The following is a 19,216-nucleotide window of genomic DNA, read 5'->3' as shown; positions in this document are numbered from 1 at the left end:
CTTAAGGGATCTCCTACCAAGGACAGCCCAATGCCCAGCCAGTATACCAAAGCCAGGCATGGTATATCACATACATGCTCCCCGTGCAAGTACAATGCTGCATGGAAGCTGAGGCAGCAGGCTCAAAAGGAGCCTAAGTCAATTTTCCAAGAATAAAACTGAAGTCCAGGAAGGTGGAATAGGCTTCCTAGGAGCCTGATATGGAGGACACCTTTAAGAAATTGTTTAACCTCAAACCTAGATGCCAAAGGAGAAGCAAAAGGCAGACAAGCAGAAACTGCTGATAAGTGAGCTTTAACTGAAGAATATGCCAACCCAGTATGGAGCACACCACATGAATATAACAGAACATGTGGAATCTCAATTAAGAAGGATCCTGGTTATGAGAGCCATCAGACATAAAATCTCTTCCATTTGGACAAATATTTCCCAGTAGTGGGTATCCTGGCCTCCTGCAGGACCCAAAGCATGCCCTCAGAAAAGAGGTGCCCAAGAGGGATCAAAACCCTATCACCCACAGCATCAGATGAAGAGATGACAAGTGAGGCTGGACAAGAGACCCCTTGTCTTGTGTGAGAAGGTCCACCTGGTGGGTAACTTGTGGTGATTGCCCTTGGCCAGGTTTAAAAGAAAGGGAAGCAATGTTGTCTGGGCCAAAAGGGAGTCAACAGCAAGAACTTAGGGGGGTACTGCCTGAGCTTGTGAAGGACCTTCGGAAGCAGAGAAGAGGAAGGGGAGGGAAGATGTACAGAAACACCCTCTTCTAGGGAAAAGATAAGGCATCCACCTTCCAAGCCAGAGGACTTGGGACTCTGGAACAGAAGAGGGGCAGCTGTCTGTTCAGAGGGAAGACAAAAAGATCTACCCGATGAATACCTCAGATGAAAATGTCCATAAAAATCTCTGTGAAATATCGATTTGTGAGCCTGTGTGCTGGACCTGCTGAGAGTCTGCCACCATATTCTGCTCTAAAGGAATGTAGACATCTCGAACAATCAATTGATACTAGACAGCAAGATCCCAGACCTGAAGAGCAAGCCTGCACAGGAAGTAGAACAGTGTCCCCCACCCTTGCTTGTTGACATACGAACGTCATTGTGGTATTGTTTGTAAAACTTTGGGGGTCTTGGGAAGAAAGAGGGTGTAAAAGGCCTGAAGAGTTAAAAGGAGAGCTCACATCTCCTTGGTGTTGATATGGTCTAATCTCCGATGAATATGCCAGAGACCCTGGACCTTTTCACAGTGCTTGGAACTTGTGAGGTCAGAAGATATATATGCACTCCTATGACTGCAGATCTATGCATGTAATCAATTTCAAGGAGGCCTATACCTCCTTCAAAATGAGGAATAAATAATCTTAGTATACACTAATTTTTATAAATCATTTAATAAGCATGAAGCATTTTTCGGTTTTCTTGTCTAACTGATCCAGTACCTTTTGGGGCCAATCACCCGAAAACTGTAAAGATATAACAGGAAGAGCAAACTGGTTTATAGCTTGGACCTTGTTACTATATGTCAAGGCTGTTTTCAGAATTAATTTTAGACTTCTAAAATATTCCTTAGTAAGTTTTATTGCACTTGTTCATGTTTTACTGTCGATCCTTCATCAATTCCCAAATACTTATACAGTCCTCTTGCTAAAGTTCCTTTAGATGACATTCCTCTCCCAGACTGACATTTTCTTGGTGCTCCAGCTTTCCTGCTTTAAAGGATGCTTTTGCATATTTATCAAGACCAAATGACTTAGTAATGGGGTCCATTCCAGTCATGGTATTAGAAACCCAAAAGACTTAGAGAAATTAAACCGAGAGTGGGACTTAACACAATCTAAGTCTAAATCCTGTCCCTCATGCTGAGGATCAGAATCTGAGAGGAACATCTTTTCCCCTTTAATGAGGTGAAGGTTCAGCATGTAATGACTGAAAAGTTTTAAATAAACATTTAGCAAGGCACCTACAATCTTCTATCTGCTTTCCGAGAAGATAACTGTCTAACCATGTTTGCTTTCTTCAAGGAGACCTCTCAGAAAAAATAAAAAAGATGCTTGAAGGATGGTCTCTTCCCTAAGAAAGAAGATCCACAGAGCAGCTTAGCAAAGGAGCATCATACAGTCTTTTTCCTGGTGCTGGCAAGTGTGCTTCTCTCTTAACCCGACAAGGACAGCCAAACAGCCTCAGAGGATGCTCCTGCCTCCTGGTCCTTAGTGGCTTCCCAAGAAGCTGTACCAGATGTACCAAGAGAAAGTGATGAGCAGTCCAAGGAACAATAAATGGCCACAGCACAGTCAGCCATCAGTGACTGAAGCGAGGTGGGAAACCAGTGCCAAGACCAGTGCCCCTTCAGATAACTTCTCTCGTCTTGCTACTGGAAGAGAAAAATTGGGTTACCAGTACCCAGGTCCATGGCCTTGCTGCAAAAGGTGCCTGACCAGTGGTTAGCAAAACTTTGAAGAGTCAGTCTTACTTCCTGGCAGAGAAGTTAAGGTCTGAGGTAAAACTTTTAGAGTCAACCAAATACACTAGCCCCAGTCCCTAGCAACACTCTGACAGAAAAGTAACACTTTTCCTCATAAAAAAAACTATAAACAAGGGAGAAAACACAGGGATCCAGCAGAATTTGTCGACTGAAAAATAAGTCTGACATGCAGCCAGTGAAGCTTTGAAGAGTCAGTCTTACCTCCTGACAGAAAAGGTTTGGTTTGAAATAAAACGTTTTAGTGACAACAACCAAGCACACTAGCCCCAATCACTAACCATGATTTTTTGACAGAAAAGCAACACCTTTCATCATAAAACATGATAAATAAAGGAACCAGGACTGTTTACCAAAAAGGTGTCTGAATGTGTGGCAGAGCTTAGAGTTAGTTTTGAGATAAACATTTTAATGACAACCTCCAAAACCACAAGTCCAAGCTCCTAATAATGTTTTGACCAAAAGGCAAAACTTTTTCTCACAAAAATTATTTGAGAGATATTTCCAACAGAAAACTATGTCAAACATGTCAGATCCGAGGTAATTGTTTTTTTCTGACAATCAATAAAAATACCAGTTGTAGCTTTTAGCAAATATTTCTGACAGAAAAGAACAAGTTTTCTTCACAAAATATGTAGTAGAAGAAGGTATTCCCCAATGGGATACTTATCTAACCAGACTTAGTGAAGCACTATCTGAACGTTGATTGCTCAAAGATTGCAGGGAAGAGTGAACTTTGATGGCAAGAAGTCTTGGAGAAGTTTGGCTTTTTAAACACTGAATTTACAATGGCTAGTGTGTGAAAGGTGTTCCAAAGCTTTGGAAACTACCAGCAGGACATCCCCTTTAGCTTAACCTATTGCATCAGTGATCTAATGATGAACATCTATCAATATCTACTGCTATTCCCATTCACCTTAATGACATCGAAGAAGTCAATCTCACACTGGCTCAGTTACTACTGAGCATCTGAAAGAGCAGAAATTGGACCTGTACCAAGTCAAATCAAAACAATAGAGCAGATAGAACTTTCAGAAACTAAAAAACAGAGTGTTCTGCGAAGTGCAGAGCAGTTGAAAGATATGCTGAAAAGTAAATGAGTTATAAACTAGATCAAATGAGAACTTCCTTAACCACTAAGAACCCCATTAAAATGTTTGTATGTCACAGGACAGCAGAAATGCTCACATCAAAATGGGAACCGTCTCTCTTCATTAGAATACCAACATGCATCAGACTCAGTATCACTAAACATCTGGGGTGGGGAGGCAGTACCGTACATTAAACAGAAGCCTGCCTGTCAACATTTACAAGAAAACCTGAAATACTAAAACATACCAACAATCCTCAATCATTGACAAGTTTGCTTTCATTACTCTATAAACTTCATTTTTTCTAACTACCTGAATATGCAAAATAACTTACCATTTTTTGCCTTCAGACTTGCATCTTTTCACTTTACTATGCTTAGCCATCCTTCACAAACATGGACTTGCATCCAGGGAGCCAAGCATGAACAAGACGACAACTTCTGGCTTCAAAACTCAGTTTTCAGACACAGACATACACACACAAAATCAGAGTACAGAGTTTATCTCAGCACAGGTTCTTGACGGAGATAAAACCTTCCAGAATAACTACATAAATATGTCAAGAGAAGTTTAAACATGTAATATCACAACAATATCTCCAACTCAAAATAAATAAATAAATAAAATAAAAAAAAGGGAAATAAGCAACAGCCTGACAACAAAGCATCTCCTATTTCACTGTCTTTAAAAGAAAGAACTGACAGCTTAAATTAAAGCCAGAAAGAAATTCAAGTTTTACTCTCATCTGAAAAAAAAAAGAAATCCCATAAGATGATTTCTCCCACAGCTGCTTACTTAAGTATTTTAAGTGATTTGTTGATGATGCTATGTACACATCATCATAACCCCCTTTTTTCCATTTTCTACATGGGGTCAGGGTGTCATGTTAACTGTTGCCATCTCTCTCTCTATTCAATGCCACTCTCCTACCTTCTTCTACAGTCGTGCCCGACTGTTGCAGGTCTTCTCTCACACAATGCATCCAGCTCTTTGCTGGACACCCTTGTTTCCTTTTGCCTTCTTCCTGTCTGCCCCAAACCATCTTCATAAGATTGTCTTCTATTTTTCTGCACATGTGCCTGAACCACCGTAATCTGTTCACGTTGACCTTTTCTGCAACTGAAGCTTACTTTAGCTTATGCTCTTATACCTTCATTTCTTTGCCTGAACCACTGTGTGTCATATCACCTGTCTCAGGCATTTCATCTCCACCACCTGTAGCTTCCTCCTCTGCCTTTACTGCCCAAGTTCCTGCATCACACAGTAGTACTGGTCACACCACTGTTTTGTACACCTTACTTTTCAGCTTCAGCATTCTTCTGTCATACACTACACCTGATACTCTGTGCCAGTTGGTTGCAGCCCATCTGATTCTAGCTTTGACCTTCTCATTCAGACTTCCCTTCCCCTAAACCACCTCTCCCAGATACCTGAAGCTGTCAACCTTTCCACTATTTTCCTCATCTATCTCAATTTCTTCTGATTCCATCTGCTAATATTATAACTGTCTGATCTGTACTCAGCTTCATCCCATATGCCTTCAATTGCATTGCATTCCCCTATCCTTGGCTTAAGTTCTTGCTCAGAGTCTGCCTGCAATGTTACAGCATCTGAATACAGCAACTTTGTTGATGTCTCCTCTAACCTGTTTGATAAAGTAGTTCATCACCAGCATGATCAGGAGTGGGGTCAGAGCTGAACCCTGATGCTTGCCCACTCCCACAGGGAACCCCTCAGAGTCTGAACACTGTACTTGAACAACTGGGTATTTGTATACAGCTTGCACTAATTCTAACAATGTTTCTGGGACTACAAACCACTGCAGGACTACCCAAGTCAGATTTCTTGGGAAGTTGCTATATGTTTTCTCCAAGTCTAGGAATGTCCACATGGACTTTGACCTCATTTCTAGCTTCTTCTTAAGTATCTGTCTCACAGCAAACATTTGGTCAGTTGTGCTGCATCCTGACTTGACTCCGAACTGCTCATCTCACATCTTACTTTCTACTACTCTGTTCATCCATCACCCTTCTCCAGAACTTTCATACAACGCAACATAAGTTTGATACCTCTGTACTGCCCCAAGTTGTGAATGTTCCCCTTGTTCTTTAACACTAGTATGCTTATTCTCCAGTCATCTGTGATGCACCTTTCTTTCCATACTTCTATAAGTACCCTCAGAGGCCATTTCTCCCCATCTCACCCAACATCTTTATTCTATCTGCTGTGACCTCATCTGAGCCTGCTGCTTTCCCTGACTTCATTTTCCTTAGTGAAGTTCTTACTTCTTCTATAGTAGGTTCCCTCTCTTCTCTCACAGTAGACTGTGTCTGGGGCAGTACAGCTTCTGTTGGGTTTGTTTCATTCAGAGGCTGCTGGAAGTACTCTTTCCATCTGCTGTTGATATCCTGTAGACTGGGGAGCAGGTTATTGCTAGCATCCCTTAGGAAGGCTGCCTATCTTCTTTATCTTTCTGTCTTTACTTGCAACCCAATATAGTTTCTTTGTGCTATCTACGGAGTCACTTTCCAGAAGCTGGTAGAGTGCCTCTGATGCATTGCTCTTTGCTACTACAACTTCTCTCTTAGCCTCTTTGTTAGCCAACCAATATTCCCTTACTAGACTGGCATATCTTTTCTATCTCCCACTTTTTCCTGCACTTCTTTCTTTGGATGACTTCCTAGACTTCTGCATCACACCACCAATTTTCCTTATATACCTTATTTACATACCTCATTAGGGTGCATATCTTTTCTGTAGTCCTCACACATGCCGTTTTAAGGCACTACCATTCTTCTTCAACTCCACCTATTTCCTCTTATTCTTCAGGTTCTGGAGCCCTGAGTAATTCCCTGACCTGTTGTGCTTTCTCTCCAGTCAACTTCCAAGTCTTCAGCCTGGTCTCTGTTGATCTTACAGCCTTCTCTGATCACTGCTTGCAGATGATTGTGGCTACCAGTGGCTTATGCTGTTGGTCACCTGTTTCAATCGGGATAACTTTACAATTGCTGATTCTACCCCAGTGCCCTCTCCTTGCTAGGAGGAAGTCTACCCGAGCTGTATGTTGCCCACTCTTGTATGCAATCTTGTTCTGCTTCTTTTTCTGAAGTGCTGGCTACAAAAAAAAACATTTGAGTAGACAGAATTCTAGAATGCCCTTGCATTCTTTATTCCTGTTGTTACACCCACGTGGACCTAGGAAATCTTCATAACTTGTTCTGTCTGTCCTAATATGTGTATTCAGGTTACCCATTATCAGCACATTCTTGTCCTGTTTCATCTAGCAGGTCTTGTAACTGCTGTCTGAATGCACTCTTTTCCTCATTATCACAACCACTGCTGTGTAGCACAGACTGACATTTTGAATACTCCCCCCACCCTTAGAATCTTGGCAGTCAGACTCCAGTGCATTACTAACTCTGATGACATCCCTCACTGTCTTCTAATGAGAAGGCAAGATTCATGGAAAAGGCCTAAATATAGTTGCAAGTACTGAAAACTCCTGGAAAAACCTCATGTCAATCTGAATCTGACACAGGAATAGTTAAGGAGAGGTGAATTTAAACCACAAGAAGAAAGGTTAATATTGGCGGACCAGGACAGTGGACTGCATACATGATGGTTTACAAAGTCCACTGAACATGTGGGAGAAACAGGTGAATGCAGGTTCTCTATATATATATATATATATAAAAAAAAAAAAAAAAAAAAAAACTGGAAAAGGTCACACATCTTGTTGCTGAAAGTGATACTTTAATGACAGAGCTGAAAGGCATAATAATGTGGCAAGGCTGTTGCATTGAGGACTGTGCAAACATTACAAAACTGAAGTACCTGAGAAGCACTGAAGAATGAGTCACAAAGCATTATAGAAAATGATGAAGTTATCACATGCGATCATTACCAACAGTTCAAAAAGCTGAAGCCAGAAAACCAGAGATATTAGCCCATGAAAAGAAGACAAAGGTAGCATTGATCATTGAAATTGCTGCACCCAGTCATTTCAGTATCTTAATGTAGGGAGACAGAGAGAGAGAGAGAGAGAGGCAAAGTCATAAAATACCAGGATTTGCAGGCAGAAATGACGGTAACATGGAAGGATACACAGACAGTTCCATTAGTAGTAGGAGCAATGTGTCTCATTAAAAAAAATCACAGTCATACTTAGACAAGCTACCAACACGTGTAACTCCACATGAACTGCAGACAGTCGATTCTGGGCATACTGCTGGTGCTGCAAAGAGCACTTTTGGCTAACATCAAAGACTGAAACAATACTAAATTTCATGAATTTTAACTATACTTTGACTTACAAATGATGTCCCTTCTCATCATGGTATTAGAAACCCAAAAGACTTGGAGAAATTAAACCACTATAAGCCTCTTCCTCAATACAATTCCCACGCTGTTTCTAGCCTGTTCTCCTACTGCGTAGTAGATTCTGGATCCCAAGCCAAGTCACTTTGCTACACTGCCCTTCCATCTTGTATCCTGGATACACAGGATGTTCAGCTTTCTCCCCATCATCGTATCATCCACTTCTATGTACTGTCCTGTTAGTAAGCCTAGATTTAGTGTAGCAATTCTTGGTTCATGTTTGGCAGGTTAATGGGTTTTACATCCAACTTCTGCTCAACAGAGCTATCCCAGGTAACAGAAGCTGGGTGTCGGCCAGTAGCTTACTGACCCAGGGCTGCTGAGCTTTACGGTGGGGTACATACTTGCCAACAAGGGCACATATAACCCTCTCACGTACCTGGCTTAGGTCAGAGTAGACAGAGTCCTCAACCCACTCATCACCAGCAAATACAGATGCCCATTTGGAATATTTGTCAACACGACGGAATCACCTAGATCACTTTTTTTTTTTTTTTTTTTTTAAACATAGTCAGGTGGCTAGTCTTGTCACAGCACAGTCTGCGATCTGTATTCTTCTATCATGAGAATATGGTGCACCACAGTAGATACCCAAAAGGGTTAGTCTATATAACTATTCTCTCTACAGGGTACTATCTACAGTCTGTGCTGCTGCCCACAGCTCCATTCTTGGGTGAGTTTGAGATAGAAATATTCAGTATGCTTTTTCGGAGGTGGAGGAACCCCACAGGGAGAACATGCAAACTCCAAACAGGTACTGGATGGAGGTCAGGATCAAACCTTGCACCTTGTGCATGGGAGGTGAAGACCTTAGTTATTATGCAAACTGGTATATGTACACTGTGGTATTTGATGAGTCAAGTGCTGCTATTTATTTTCCTGCTTGCCTTTCTTTACTTTTTGGTCCATTTTGTAATAAAATAATTAATAAATGTTTTATTAAACCACAGCCTCAAAAATGTAGTTTCTCCAGTTGTGACATTACTAAAGGTTAACATTTGGCATGTCCAAAGATTTGAATGGTGCAAGTTCACGCACACGTAGTGGCATGCCCATTAAAGTCTATGGATGCAACAGATATTAACCTATGCTAAAGTCACTGAGGTTAAACTTTCCTGTTTTTCCTTAGGGGCATCAGTGCAAAGAAATGTAACATTTTAAAATTAATTTGTTTTTCCTTAGGGGCATCAGTGCAAAGAAATGTAACATTTTAAAATTAATTTTACATATGAAGGAAATGACAGAAATATTCCAAGATGGGGGAAAAGTACTGTTTGGCCGTTTATGCACTGCATGCTGTGGTGTTAAGGTATGCTTTTGAACATTGGCAAATCACTTTAACTATGACTTTTTAGCTCCCTGCAAGACATACAACACTCTCGTGAGTCAACTCATTTATGTCTGCCAACACCTGCACTAATGAGAAGTGAAACACCTCAGTACTGGCACATAAGAGTCACTGAATGGACCTCAAAGTATCTGAAAATGAAAAAAAAAATTTCTAAACTGGAAGTAAAACAGCATTCTGCTTTACTTGTTCAATAAGAAGCATCTCTTGCACACTTAACCAGCTTAATCTAGGTAATAAACACCATAAATTCAGTGCTACAATTAAGTTAAAACCACTGCAAAGTGATGAGGAACATCTGCTTTTGTAGAGCTCCAAGTAAATGCAGTAAGCAACAGCCACTTAAGTATTGCTGGCATGGAGATTAACATAATACTATTAGTGACATAAGCGTAAGTTAAGAACATAACAGAAACAGGCACATTAACAAAATTAGAAAAACACAAGTATTACTGCCAGTTGATAAGACTGATTGGAATTACCTCTCGGAAAAGAAAACACTTTTTTCAGACAATCATACACAGGTGTTCACATCTCAAAGCCAGCTACAACAACTGGCTTCCCTTATTGCATTCTGGACTGTCAATCACTCTCTTCAGATACAATAAGTGATGGTTCATATGGCCATAGTACATAATCTTAAGACGACAAATTAGCTCCTTAAAGATGTATTGTGCTACCATGGAGATGGAAATGAAAAAATGCCATCAATCATCTTCTGTCTAGACAACACTTAGGATCTGTTAAGGAGGCGGTCAAAAACCCAGCCCCTTTTTATTCAACATCAAAAATATTTTGGAAAGGACAAAATGGATCTTTTTCTAAGCAATAACTTGCAGCAAACTTTCTCCCCAAACTCAGAAGATCAAACATGTTGTCTTTTCCTGCCAGAATTAGAGAAGCAGAAAGGCATAATTTCCTCGTCTTTCACTTGTGATTTTCTGACAATGGGAATTCTGAAGATTACTTATATTCCTTAACAGAAGTAGACAGCCGAACACTATCCTTACAAACATTACTATAGATGCCGATAACCATAGCAGTTTTTTGTGTGTGTGTGTGTGTGTGTGTGTGTGTGTGTGTGTGTGTGTGTGTGTCACTGACTGTAATGATGCTGGGTTTATACACAACCCATTAGTATACGGACAGCCCCAAGAGATGCTGGATGATGACATCTACTTTAAAGAACATGATCTTTGTTAGAGTCTGTGATGAAGTGATAAAAACTGTCGTTAATAAACCCTTGTGGGGTCTTCCTGCATCACCCGTCAACAAAGGCATGGTCACCCTGAGGTGGGGATGTTAGGGCATTCACATGTAGAAAACAATCTGCTAGGGGAGGATATCAGTGATAGTGCCACTAAGTACACTATTGCTTCCTAGAACTTGTCTGTCAGTGCTGAATAAAGGGGTTACTGACAAACAAGCAAACAGATGGGTCTTGCTGAGATAGTCCAGAATAACATAGCTGCAAGTACAATTCAAGTTTTAATGTTTTGACTGCAAGATCAAGTGATTTCAATGCTGGTTTGAGCATTCAAATGATAGATGTAAGGGTAAGACCACTAGTGCCCTTGCGAAACATTTTAATTTATGAGGGAATATGCATGTATTTAAGCTTATGGTACTGCAACTAATGTATAAAGATCTGAGGGGGAGGTGATTTTGTTAATACTACTGAATGTGCTGAAATGAAATGGATAACTAAGCTACAAGCTGACAAACGTTCAGGTTTAAATTATATCATGCCTTTAAAGACACTAAAATCATGTGATCTTTTTCACTGACTGAATTGAATTTTATACTTTGGTCTGATGAAGCGCCTCTTTGGGTGTAAAAGTGCTTACCTTGCATTAAAGTTTTATTGTTTTAGCTGTGTTGGTCAGTCTCTCTTATTTTTGGAATTACTGTTTTTGTGATGGACCTGCCTTTATCCACGCTGCTACTGTTCTACTATTGTAAACACGCAAAAGGCACAGAACTCTGTGTCTGGTGTACCCACAATGTAACATCACTGATTTTAGCAACATTATGCAGTCATCTAATTTAGAAGTATAAACTGGTGAAAATCATATTCTACTACTTGATTAAGAAACAAAAACAAGAGGTCAGAGTCAAGTAACAGACCGTCAAGCTCAAGCCAAGCAAAGTCGTAACTAAGGTGAGGTAAAGGAGATAGCTGCCCTCAGTGCAAGCTGTATAGGGCACAACTGGCAGGTGCTACTAGTATGCAACTGCTCTTCCAGTGCTGATTTATGAAGCCATAAGGTCAACACAGATTTTCAAATGAATGCCATTACTGCAGTTGTAGTTATGACAGAAGTTCTTGGTGGACGAATGTGAAAATAACTGCAGGCAAGCTGCATTTGACAGTTAGAGCAAATAGTGTGCTACAGTGCTAGGAATGTAGAACAACTTTTTTTGGTCTTCAACATGGTTGAGGACGATGCCAGTTTCAGGAAATGTACAGGACACCAGATAACTTAGCTACAGTTCTGGGTACTGGAAAACTAATACTAAAGACAGAGAGAGTGCTTCATTTACATTGATGTAAACCTAAGTACTGGTATAAACTGTCTGAGATGGACATCAGAAGAACATACAAAAGCAAGACCAAACATTTTAATTGCTGCAAGAGCATCTTGAAGAAAGACCTCAAATTATTATAACATATCCATATACTTGTAACTTTGATACCTTTTAAATTTACTAAACTTTCTGGAAGTTTCTGCAATGCATTACCTGTTACGTCTGATCAATAACATCACTTAATCCCAAAATTCACCTTCATGGTAATATATATTCTCCACATATACATACCTTGCCTGCTGCAACCTTTGCAAGCAGAGATGCAAGAGACTGGCCCTTATTGCCTTGAGGTTTTGAAGATGGCATCCTTACAACCTGCCTAATACCACCATTTGAAGCATCTTCAGAACTCCGGTCATTCACAGCTTTGATGTGGATTAAAAAAGAACGGTATTTTCCTCCTGCCATACCTGTAGATAGTGACAATTTTTAGTAAAACCACTCACTCAGGTCTTGTGCATTACTTGATACAATTCAAACTCATTTCCTACAGAAAACATAAGAACTAAGCAAAAAATTCCAAGTCTTGTATACTGTCAAAAGTTAATGCAGCCAATTCTAACTTTGCTTCAGTCAATATAAAATGTTCAATTCTTCAAACTGAAAAGATCACAATGTGGGTACTAAAACAGCTACAGTCTTACCCTACCAGTCAATTTATAAGAGAAAACCCCATGAAAAGTTTCACCGCTGGTTTAATCCTTTCCACTCAATAGATTTCACCAATGCTTTCATAAGATTTCAAGAATGGAAGCATAGGCTAATGAACCACATCATCGTGTAATGCACCAATAACAGCACTCATCTCCCAGACAAGATTTTAATCCCTAGCCACTACAGAGCACCTTCCTGCAAATCAGAAAAACAATAAAGAATTGGTGCCTGCACTATTAACAAGTAAACAAGGAACAGAAATAGGTGCGAAAGCAAATATCTGAGACAGCCACTTCACTGGTGGAATAGGCTCCAGTCAACTCATTCAACAAAGGTGGTGGACTGCTGCCTGACTGCTGGCAAACCACTTGAACATAACCTACCAGTTAAATAACTGCCCTTCTCTCCCAGGAGAAAAGAAGAATCAATTTTTGTTTTGTTGTGTTCCTCCTCCTTCATCCATGTTAAGAGCTCAGCACCCCAGTACCTGCCCACTCCAGGTTTACCAGCTGTCACCTTGCACCACATCCCAGACTTTCCAATCCGGTGTTGCTGAGGCTGGTCATGGAGCTAGGCATCCAGGGGCTTGAGTAAGTTTGTGCTTCCATTGGGGATGGGGCTTTTTACTTAAGACCAATCCACTCCCACCCCCTTGCGGACCTAATGGTATGCCTGTGGGGAAATGAATGCAATGGAAGCATGCAGCATTATCGCTCAAGTCTCCACAGCAGCTTAGCCAAGTCTCCACTCCGTTCCCCTCTTAGGCACACCTGCAAATTTACCTTTCCTAGCCTCTATCAGGGATTGACACAGTAAACGCCTATAGGTTCCACACACCCACCCTGGGAGAGTAATGACCATCCCCTCCCTGCTGTTTCCTTCAGTCTCCCAAGCAGCAAATTGAACCCTGGTTGCCTGGGTAGTAGTCAGGGTTTCATCCCTCTACTCCAAAAGAGATGGAGAAAAGGAGAATCTTTGGCATATCTCTAAGTTGTGTACCTGTCCAAGTATCAGAGAAGATGAACTAGAGTGAAGTTCCGTTACACAGCAAGTGTGTAGGACAGGGACCGTTGCTTGTTAATAAACTGCATAATTGCAACACTCTCTGAAAAGATTTTGGGATTGAGTACTGGCATAATGGTTAAAGAATTTACCTCACAAACACAAGGAGCACTGTTTATTTCTCACCTTCGGTCACTGAATAGGCATGTAATAGTCTGCAGGCTGATTGCCTAATATTTACATATGACCCTATTTGGAGCATCTCCTGTCCCTAAATCCACCTGAATGAGTTTAAGCTAAGATAACAGCAATTGTTTATTTCACACTTGTGTGTTACCTTCTCAAATTAATTTCCCATGTAGAACCACGAACAAAAAAAAATTAATTCCCCACATGCCCTGGACTTTTAAAGAACCAATAGGGTCCTCCCAGAGCTAAGTTTGAGAAGTCCATATTGCGTTCCTCAGTACCCTTAAGTTGAGCTGTACCTGTACTGACCATCATGACAATTCTTTCCTTATACACAACAGAATAGGAATGGAGACTTCCATTGTCTAGGAATGCTGGCATCAACCATTGCTGAGAGACCACTTCAACACTCTTGTGTCTAACCATGATAGTGTAACAATGAAAATTGTATGATGCCATGTATCCCAAAAACCCAAAGTCCATTGCTGTGGTCATATCCTTCTTCAGGGTAGGACAAAGAGGGCCAAACAGAACATCTAGTGCTCTGGGAGTAAGGCCCCTCGGCAGTCCTGTGTCTTACACTGCCTTCAGAAACAATATTTTCTTGGATGAGGTCATGTTTGACATTGGAAGGGTGGGGAAGAAGTCAGGTTCCTTAACCTCTTTCAAGGAGTCTGCTTGAATCAGGAAGTTTTCTCCATAGGAGTAGATGTGTATGCCCCTTGTGCTGCAATATGCTGCACTGGCACCAGGCACTTTGTAAAGGTCCTGGGTGCAGCAGACAGGCCAATGTACAAGGATGTGAACTAGAAATATCTCCTCCTACTTTGCATTGTTGGAATCTTCAGTGGGAACCCTAGCAATGGGAATGTGTGCGCAAGCTTTATTCAGAGGCAGGATGACCAATAAAATTAAAATCGGAGGCGACAACTGAAGCACGTTGACTATGTCAGCATTATGAATTTTGGAGTAATCAAAAAAAATTATAGTCTTGAAAGTTCTAACTAGGTCTCCAAGTGCCTACTTTTCTAGGTACCTGAAAGAGTCTTAAGTAAAATTCAGAGTTTCCAGCACAGCCTTTAAAAGAGGTGTGCCCAGAGTTACTCGGTTTCTCAATATTTTTGGTTCTGGAGAAATAACTCCAAACTTAGATCTGCTCTAAAACTGTGGTCTATATTCTTGTGTCAGGATATTCAAGCCACAGTGGTCTTGGGTAATGTTTTTCCAGTCCTTTACAAATAGTCTAACATCCTCTTACACTCACAGAAGATAGAGAAATATGATCCAGGAATGGGTTATGGTGGGAATATTTTTTTTTGGGGGGGGGCTTCTAGTTTGAATCATAGTTCTTTCCTCTGGTGGTCACTACCTCGAAGGCTTGCAGGCCTCTCTTCAGACTTTGCTTGATATCTTTTTTTCTATATTTTGATATCTTTTCCTTGCTGAGTCTGATACTGTCCTATTTAGGATAAAGAGGCTAGGATTTAGAGGGGTAATTCCTGTTGAATGTATGTGCCTGTAAGTGATAAAGCTGCATAACCATTTATATGGTCTTTCTTTTTTCTTCCAATCTTTTAAAGACATTTTTACAAGGGTATGCCAAGAGGAGCTCCTTTTCCAGGGGAGGATATTGGGGCTCTAACTTCACATGAAATGGCAGAGATCATGTCCTTCGTCAGACATACCTTTGAGGAGCTGACCCACCTGCTGCTGCCTTGCACGATGCATCCACTGCACTGCAAATTAGTAAGATAAGTCACAATTTCAGCATCTCCCACTTCATATCCTCTTCTGTAATCTCCTGCATATCATGGATCTCATGTCCACCAGGGACTGCTAACAGTTAAGCACACAGATCTGTCAGTTTAGGACTTTGAATGTTAGGGTAGCAGATGAGTGCTTTTTTTTTTCACCATGAAGTTTAAGCATCCAGCCCTCCCCTCCTACCACTAAAGCCTACTCTCCCAGTAACTCAAAGTGGGGTTACAGGATGAAGCTGAAAAGGGTCCCATACTGGAATCCAGGGACACCACAGCTATATCAGGAAACAGGTTCTTATAGAGGAACTTGGGGGAATTCTTGACTCGTTAGATCAGGTCAGGTTTCCTGGGAAAAGAAGGAAGGGAATTTAGCTCCAGGGAAGCACTGATCAAAGCATCCTCAAGGATATTTTTGACTGCAGAACAGTTAAAACATTTGGCTCTGGCAGGCCCGTGAAAGCACAATACCTTAGGTGGGTATCAGCATATTCCTTGGATTCCCACTGGAGCTCCTCCATCTATTGAAGGGTGTAGTGAATGGCTCGGAACTGATGAGGTCTGAACTCCACCACTGCCAGCTATATGTCACAGGAAATATGAGAAAGACAAGAACAACATTCCTTGGATCCTGTCCAGTGCCTACAAACAGGTCCAATATGGTCCCTCCAGTGGCATACAGGGATAAAGCACTGATTACATCCCAGCTAACCTGGGTTTAATTAGTATTTCAGGTGACTGATGTAGCAGCAGGAGAGAGATGGGCATGCCCACCCCAGTGGGGTAGGCAGATGCATGAGTGTTCCTCACCCTAGAGACTAGAAATAAGAGGGGGGGTACTGTCCAAGGAGAGGAAGGGTAGTGGGCATGGCTAGCCTGCTGCAGAGAAGAGGCGACATGCTGCATGCCCCTACTGCATGCATACCCCCCAGAAACAACTATGAAGGCCACAATTGGGGGGAGGGTAACATGACAGGTGTAAAGTAAACTCCCCAGCTTATCTATTCATTTATTTAAAGTTTGTTAACCGGGTAAGTGGACTGGTCTGAGGACCCATTTCAGCCAAGACCTGGGCCAAAGTGGTCAGCAAAATACATCAATAACTTAATAATGAAGTACATTGCAGTAAAAGAGGTAATACAATAACAGACTTCACAAAACACATTAAGTACAGAAGGAACATTTAATTATTTAAATTCAGCATTTAGTCTAAATGACATATACTAATAACTGCCCAAAAATACTTCAGAGCAACACAAACAGGAGAGTTTTTTGCAATACCATAAGCAAAAGCACAAAATCAGTAACTTTCTAAATGTAAAGTACTTACAGCTGATTTTGCATAGTGGTGTGTTGCTCTGACTATAGTGCACTGGGTCCTGGGTTCAAGTCTTGGCAGTGATAGCTTGTGCTTGCTTTGGCAGCACATATACTAAAACCATCTTGTCAGAGCTGTGTTATTCCTTCCTCTTACAAAAACAGAGATAATGGAGAAGTAGTGAGGGAGAGACTCCAAAATTTTAAAATAAAGGGGAAGGGAGGGGTACAAAGAGTACAGATGAAAACAGAATAAAGGTATGTAGAGCAAGAGAGGTGGTGACTTGGGGAATGTTTAACCAGTTTTAAGCAGCAAATGCATATATTTTGCTCAAACAAGTGGGACTGAAGTGACTTCTTGAATGAGTACAGGTTATCTACAAACATAATAGGTTCAGGTAGAGTTCCAGCATGACGCATCAAGTTTGGAAAAGGATTTCTCATAGACAGCAAGAGTACAGGAAGTTCTAGAAAGGAGGAGAGAACTGGACTGTTTCAAAGAGAGTAGCTGGAAGTTTTTAATATGCAATTTTAGCAAAGGGGGCACTGTCCTTGTCTGAGTAGTTTATATGTTAAGTGTACTAAGGCATTAACAAATCTGAGGCTTTAAAGGAAAACTCTGCCTTAGAACTTAAAAAATCTATTTTTTTCACCCTGTTTTCCGAGCTATTTTAACATCTCAAAATCACTGAGTGCTTCTTATGGAAGTTTAATATATTTCTGCAAAATAGCTGTCAATGGGGCTTGACATATCAATGTGATCTTATTTTTCTTTAAGCCTTTCTCTTTCCCATAATCAATTTCAATTCTGCTTTATGTGAGTCACGCTAGACATATGTACTGGTGTATTTACATTCCATTAACATGTAATGGGATTAGTGACAGTCACTGTCATCTTGTATACTCTCTGACAGGACTGCTTCTTTTACTTCTTGAATGGCCGTCAACTGTGTGTCTCTCATGACTTGTTTTATAGTATACTAAGGAATTATACAGCTACAATCAAAACAGTTCCTAAACTGCAGGCCTTTGCTCAAAGTATCTTTTTGTAGTCCAAGAGGAATTGACAGCCCCACCCCCAACATTTTGGTAAATGTGCTGATACCTTATAAGTGTGTACTAGGCTAATTGCCCTGGAGCCTTTACAAGCCAATCCCATAGAAGTGCCCTGGCATTGTGCTGCCCGACGTTAGTTCCCAGTGCTGCTATCAAGTATAGCCACTGGAGTGATCCCTGGGGTGAACTTTTTATTACCCATCCACTCATCAAGATTTCTCTTCAAGAGGGCCAGTAAGGTGCTCTGCTTGACATGTATGGGAAGTCTATTCCAGAGCATGGGCAGTCTCTGGGTGAAGAACCTGTTCTGTTGATTGTGGTAATGAGGTTGAGGTCTCTGGAGCGTGTGTTGTGGAGGGATTGGGATTTCTTTAGATGTAGCATTTCTAACAGAGCCGAGTCAAACATGGTTTTGTAAGTCAAGCAAAGACCACCTCTAAAGTAGGCGATATAAGACAGAGAATAGCTGGAGTCTTTTGAGTCTGTCCATGTAGGACATGTGTTTAATGCCTAGGGTCCTTTTCGTGAGGTACTTCTGTGGCCTCTTCAGTTGTTGCAGGTGTCTAGTGAGGTATATGCCAAATGGGGCATTACACTCAATGACTGGTCTAATGAGAGAAGTGGAGAGAGACAATGACCTCTTTCCCCCTGGATGCAAAACCCTTGCTAATGAGATGTGTCACACAGGACTTTCTGACCACAGTGGCAATGTGTTGCTGTCAACCTGCACCCCCACATCTCTTATAATGCCTTCAGTGGGCTTCCATCAATGTGGTAATTAGTGGGAACTGAGTGTTTACCAAAGGGGATGACAACACATTTTTTTGGCATTAAGCTTAAGGTCATGGTTTCGACACCAGTCATTGGTCTCAGTGAGGCCTTTCTGTAAGATGTTTGTATCACTTGGGGAGGTAATAATGGCTCCCAGCTTGTAGTCATCAGCAAACTTGGTCAGCCAGAGTTCCTTTGTGTTGGCCTGGACTTTTGAGAAGTAGATGCCAAACAGGAGAGGACCCAGGAATGATCCCTGTGGGAATCCACTGGTGACTGGTTGGCAGTCTGACTTGGAGTCCGCTACTTAAACACTGTGTGTTCGGTCTGTGAGCCAATCTGCAACCCACCTAGTGATATAGGGGTTGATCAATAATTTCCAAGTGAGGAATGGTATCAAAGGCCTTGGCCAAATCGACGTAGACTGTATGCAGTTGTCTTACCTTCATTCACAGCCCTGGTGACTGACTCAAGGAAGTCAACCAGGTTGAGCAGGCATGATCTCCCTTTTACAAAACCAAATTGCATGGGGTCTAGAGTTTGGAGACTTCCTATATCTTTGTTAATCAGGTCCATGATGATGGGCTCCG

At 41.3% G+C, this 19,216-nt stretch overlaps 1 protein-coding gene across 8 annotated transcripts in view; it reads right to left on the bottom strand.

Annotated features, from left to right (window-relative positions):
* Positions 1 to 19,216, bottom strand: part of BIRC6 (baculoviral IAP repeat containing 6) — a 4,524,268-nt gene that overhangs the window by 3,295,184 nt on the left and 1,209,868 nt on the right. For all 8 annotated transcript variants that reach the window (XM_044058419.1, XM_044058463.1, XM_044058448.1 and 5 more), the window contains exon 16: positions 12,112 to 12,290. In XM_044058419.1, the coding sequence (XP_043914354.1) occupies positions 12,112 to 12,290 (179 nt within the window). The remainder of the gene's footprint in view (positions 1 to 12,111; positions 12,291 to 19,216) is intronic.

This window comes from Protopterus annectens, chromosome 1.part2 (assembly GCF_019279795.1).
Source record: "Protopterus annectens isolate FY-2018-M chromosome 1.part2, PAN1.0, whole genome shotgun sequence".
Classification (NCBI taxonomy): Eukaryota; Metazoa; Chordata; order Ceratodontiformes; family Protopteridae; genus Protopterus; species Protopterus annectens.
Note: the sequence above shows the minus strand (reverse complement) of the source record. Positions and strands in the feature narration are given on the sequence as shown.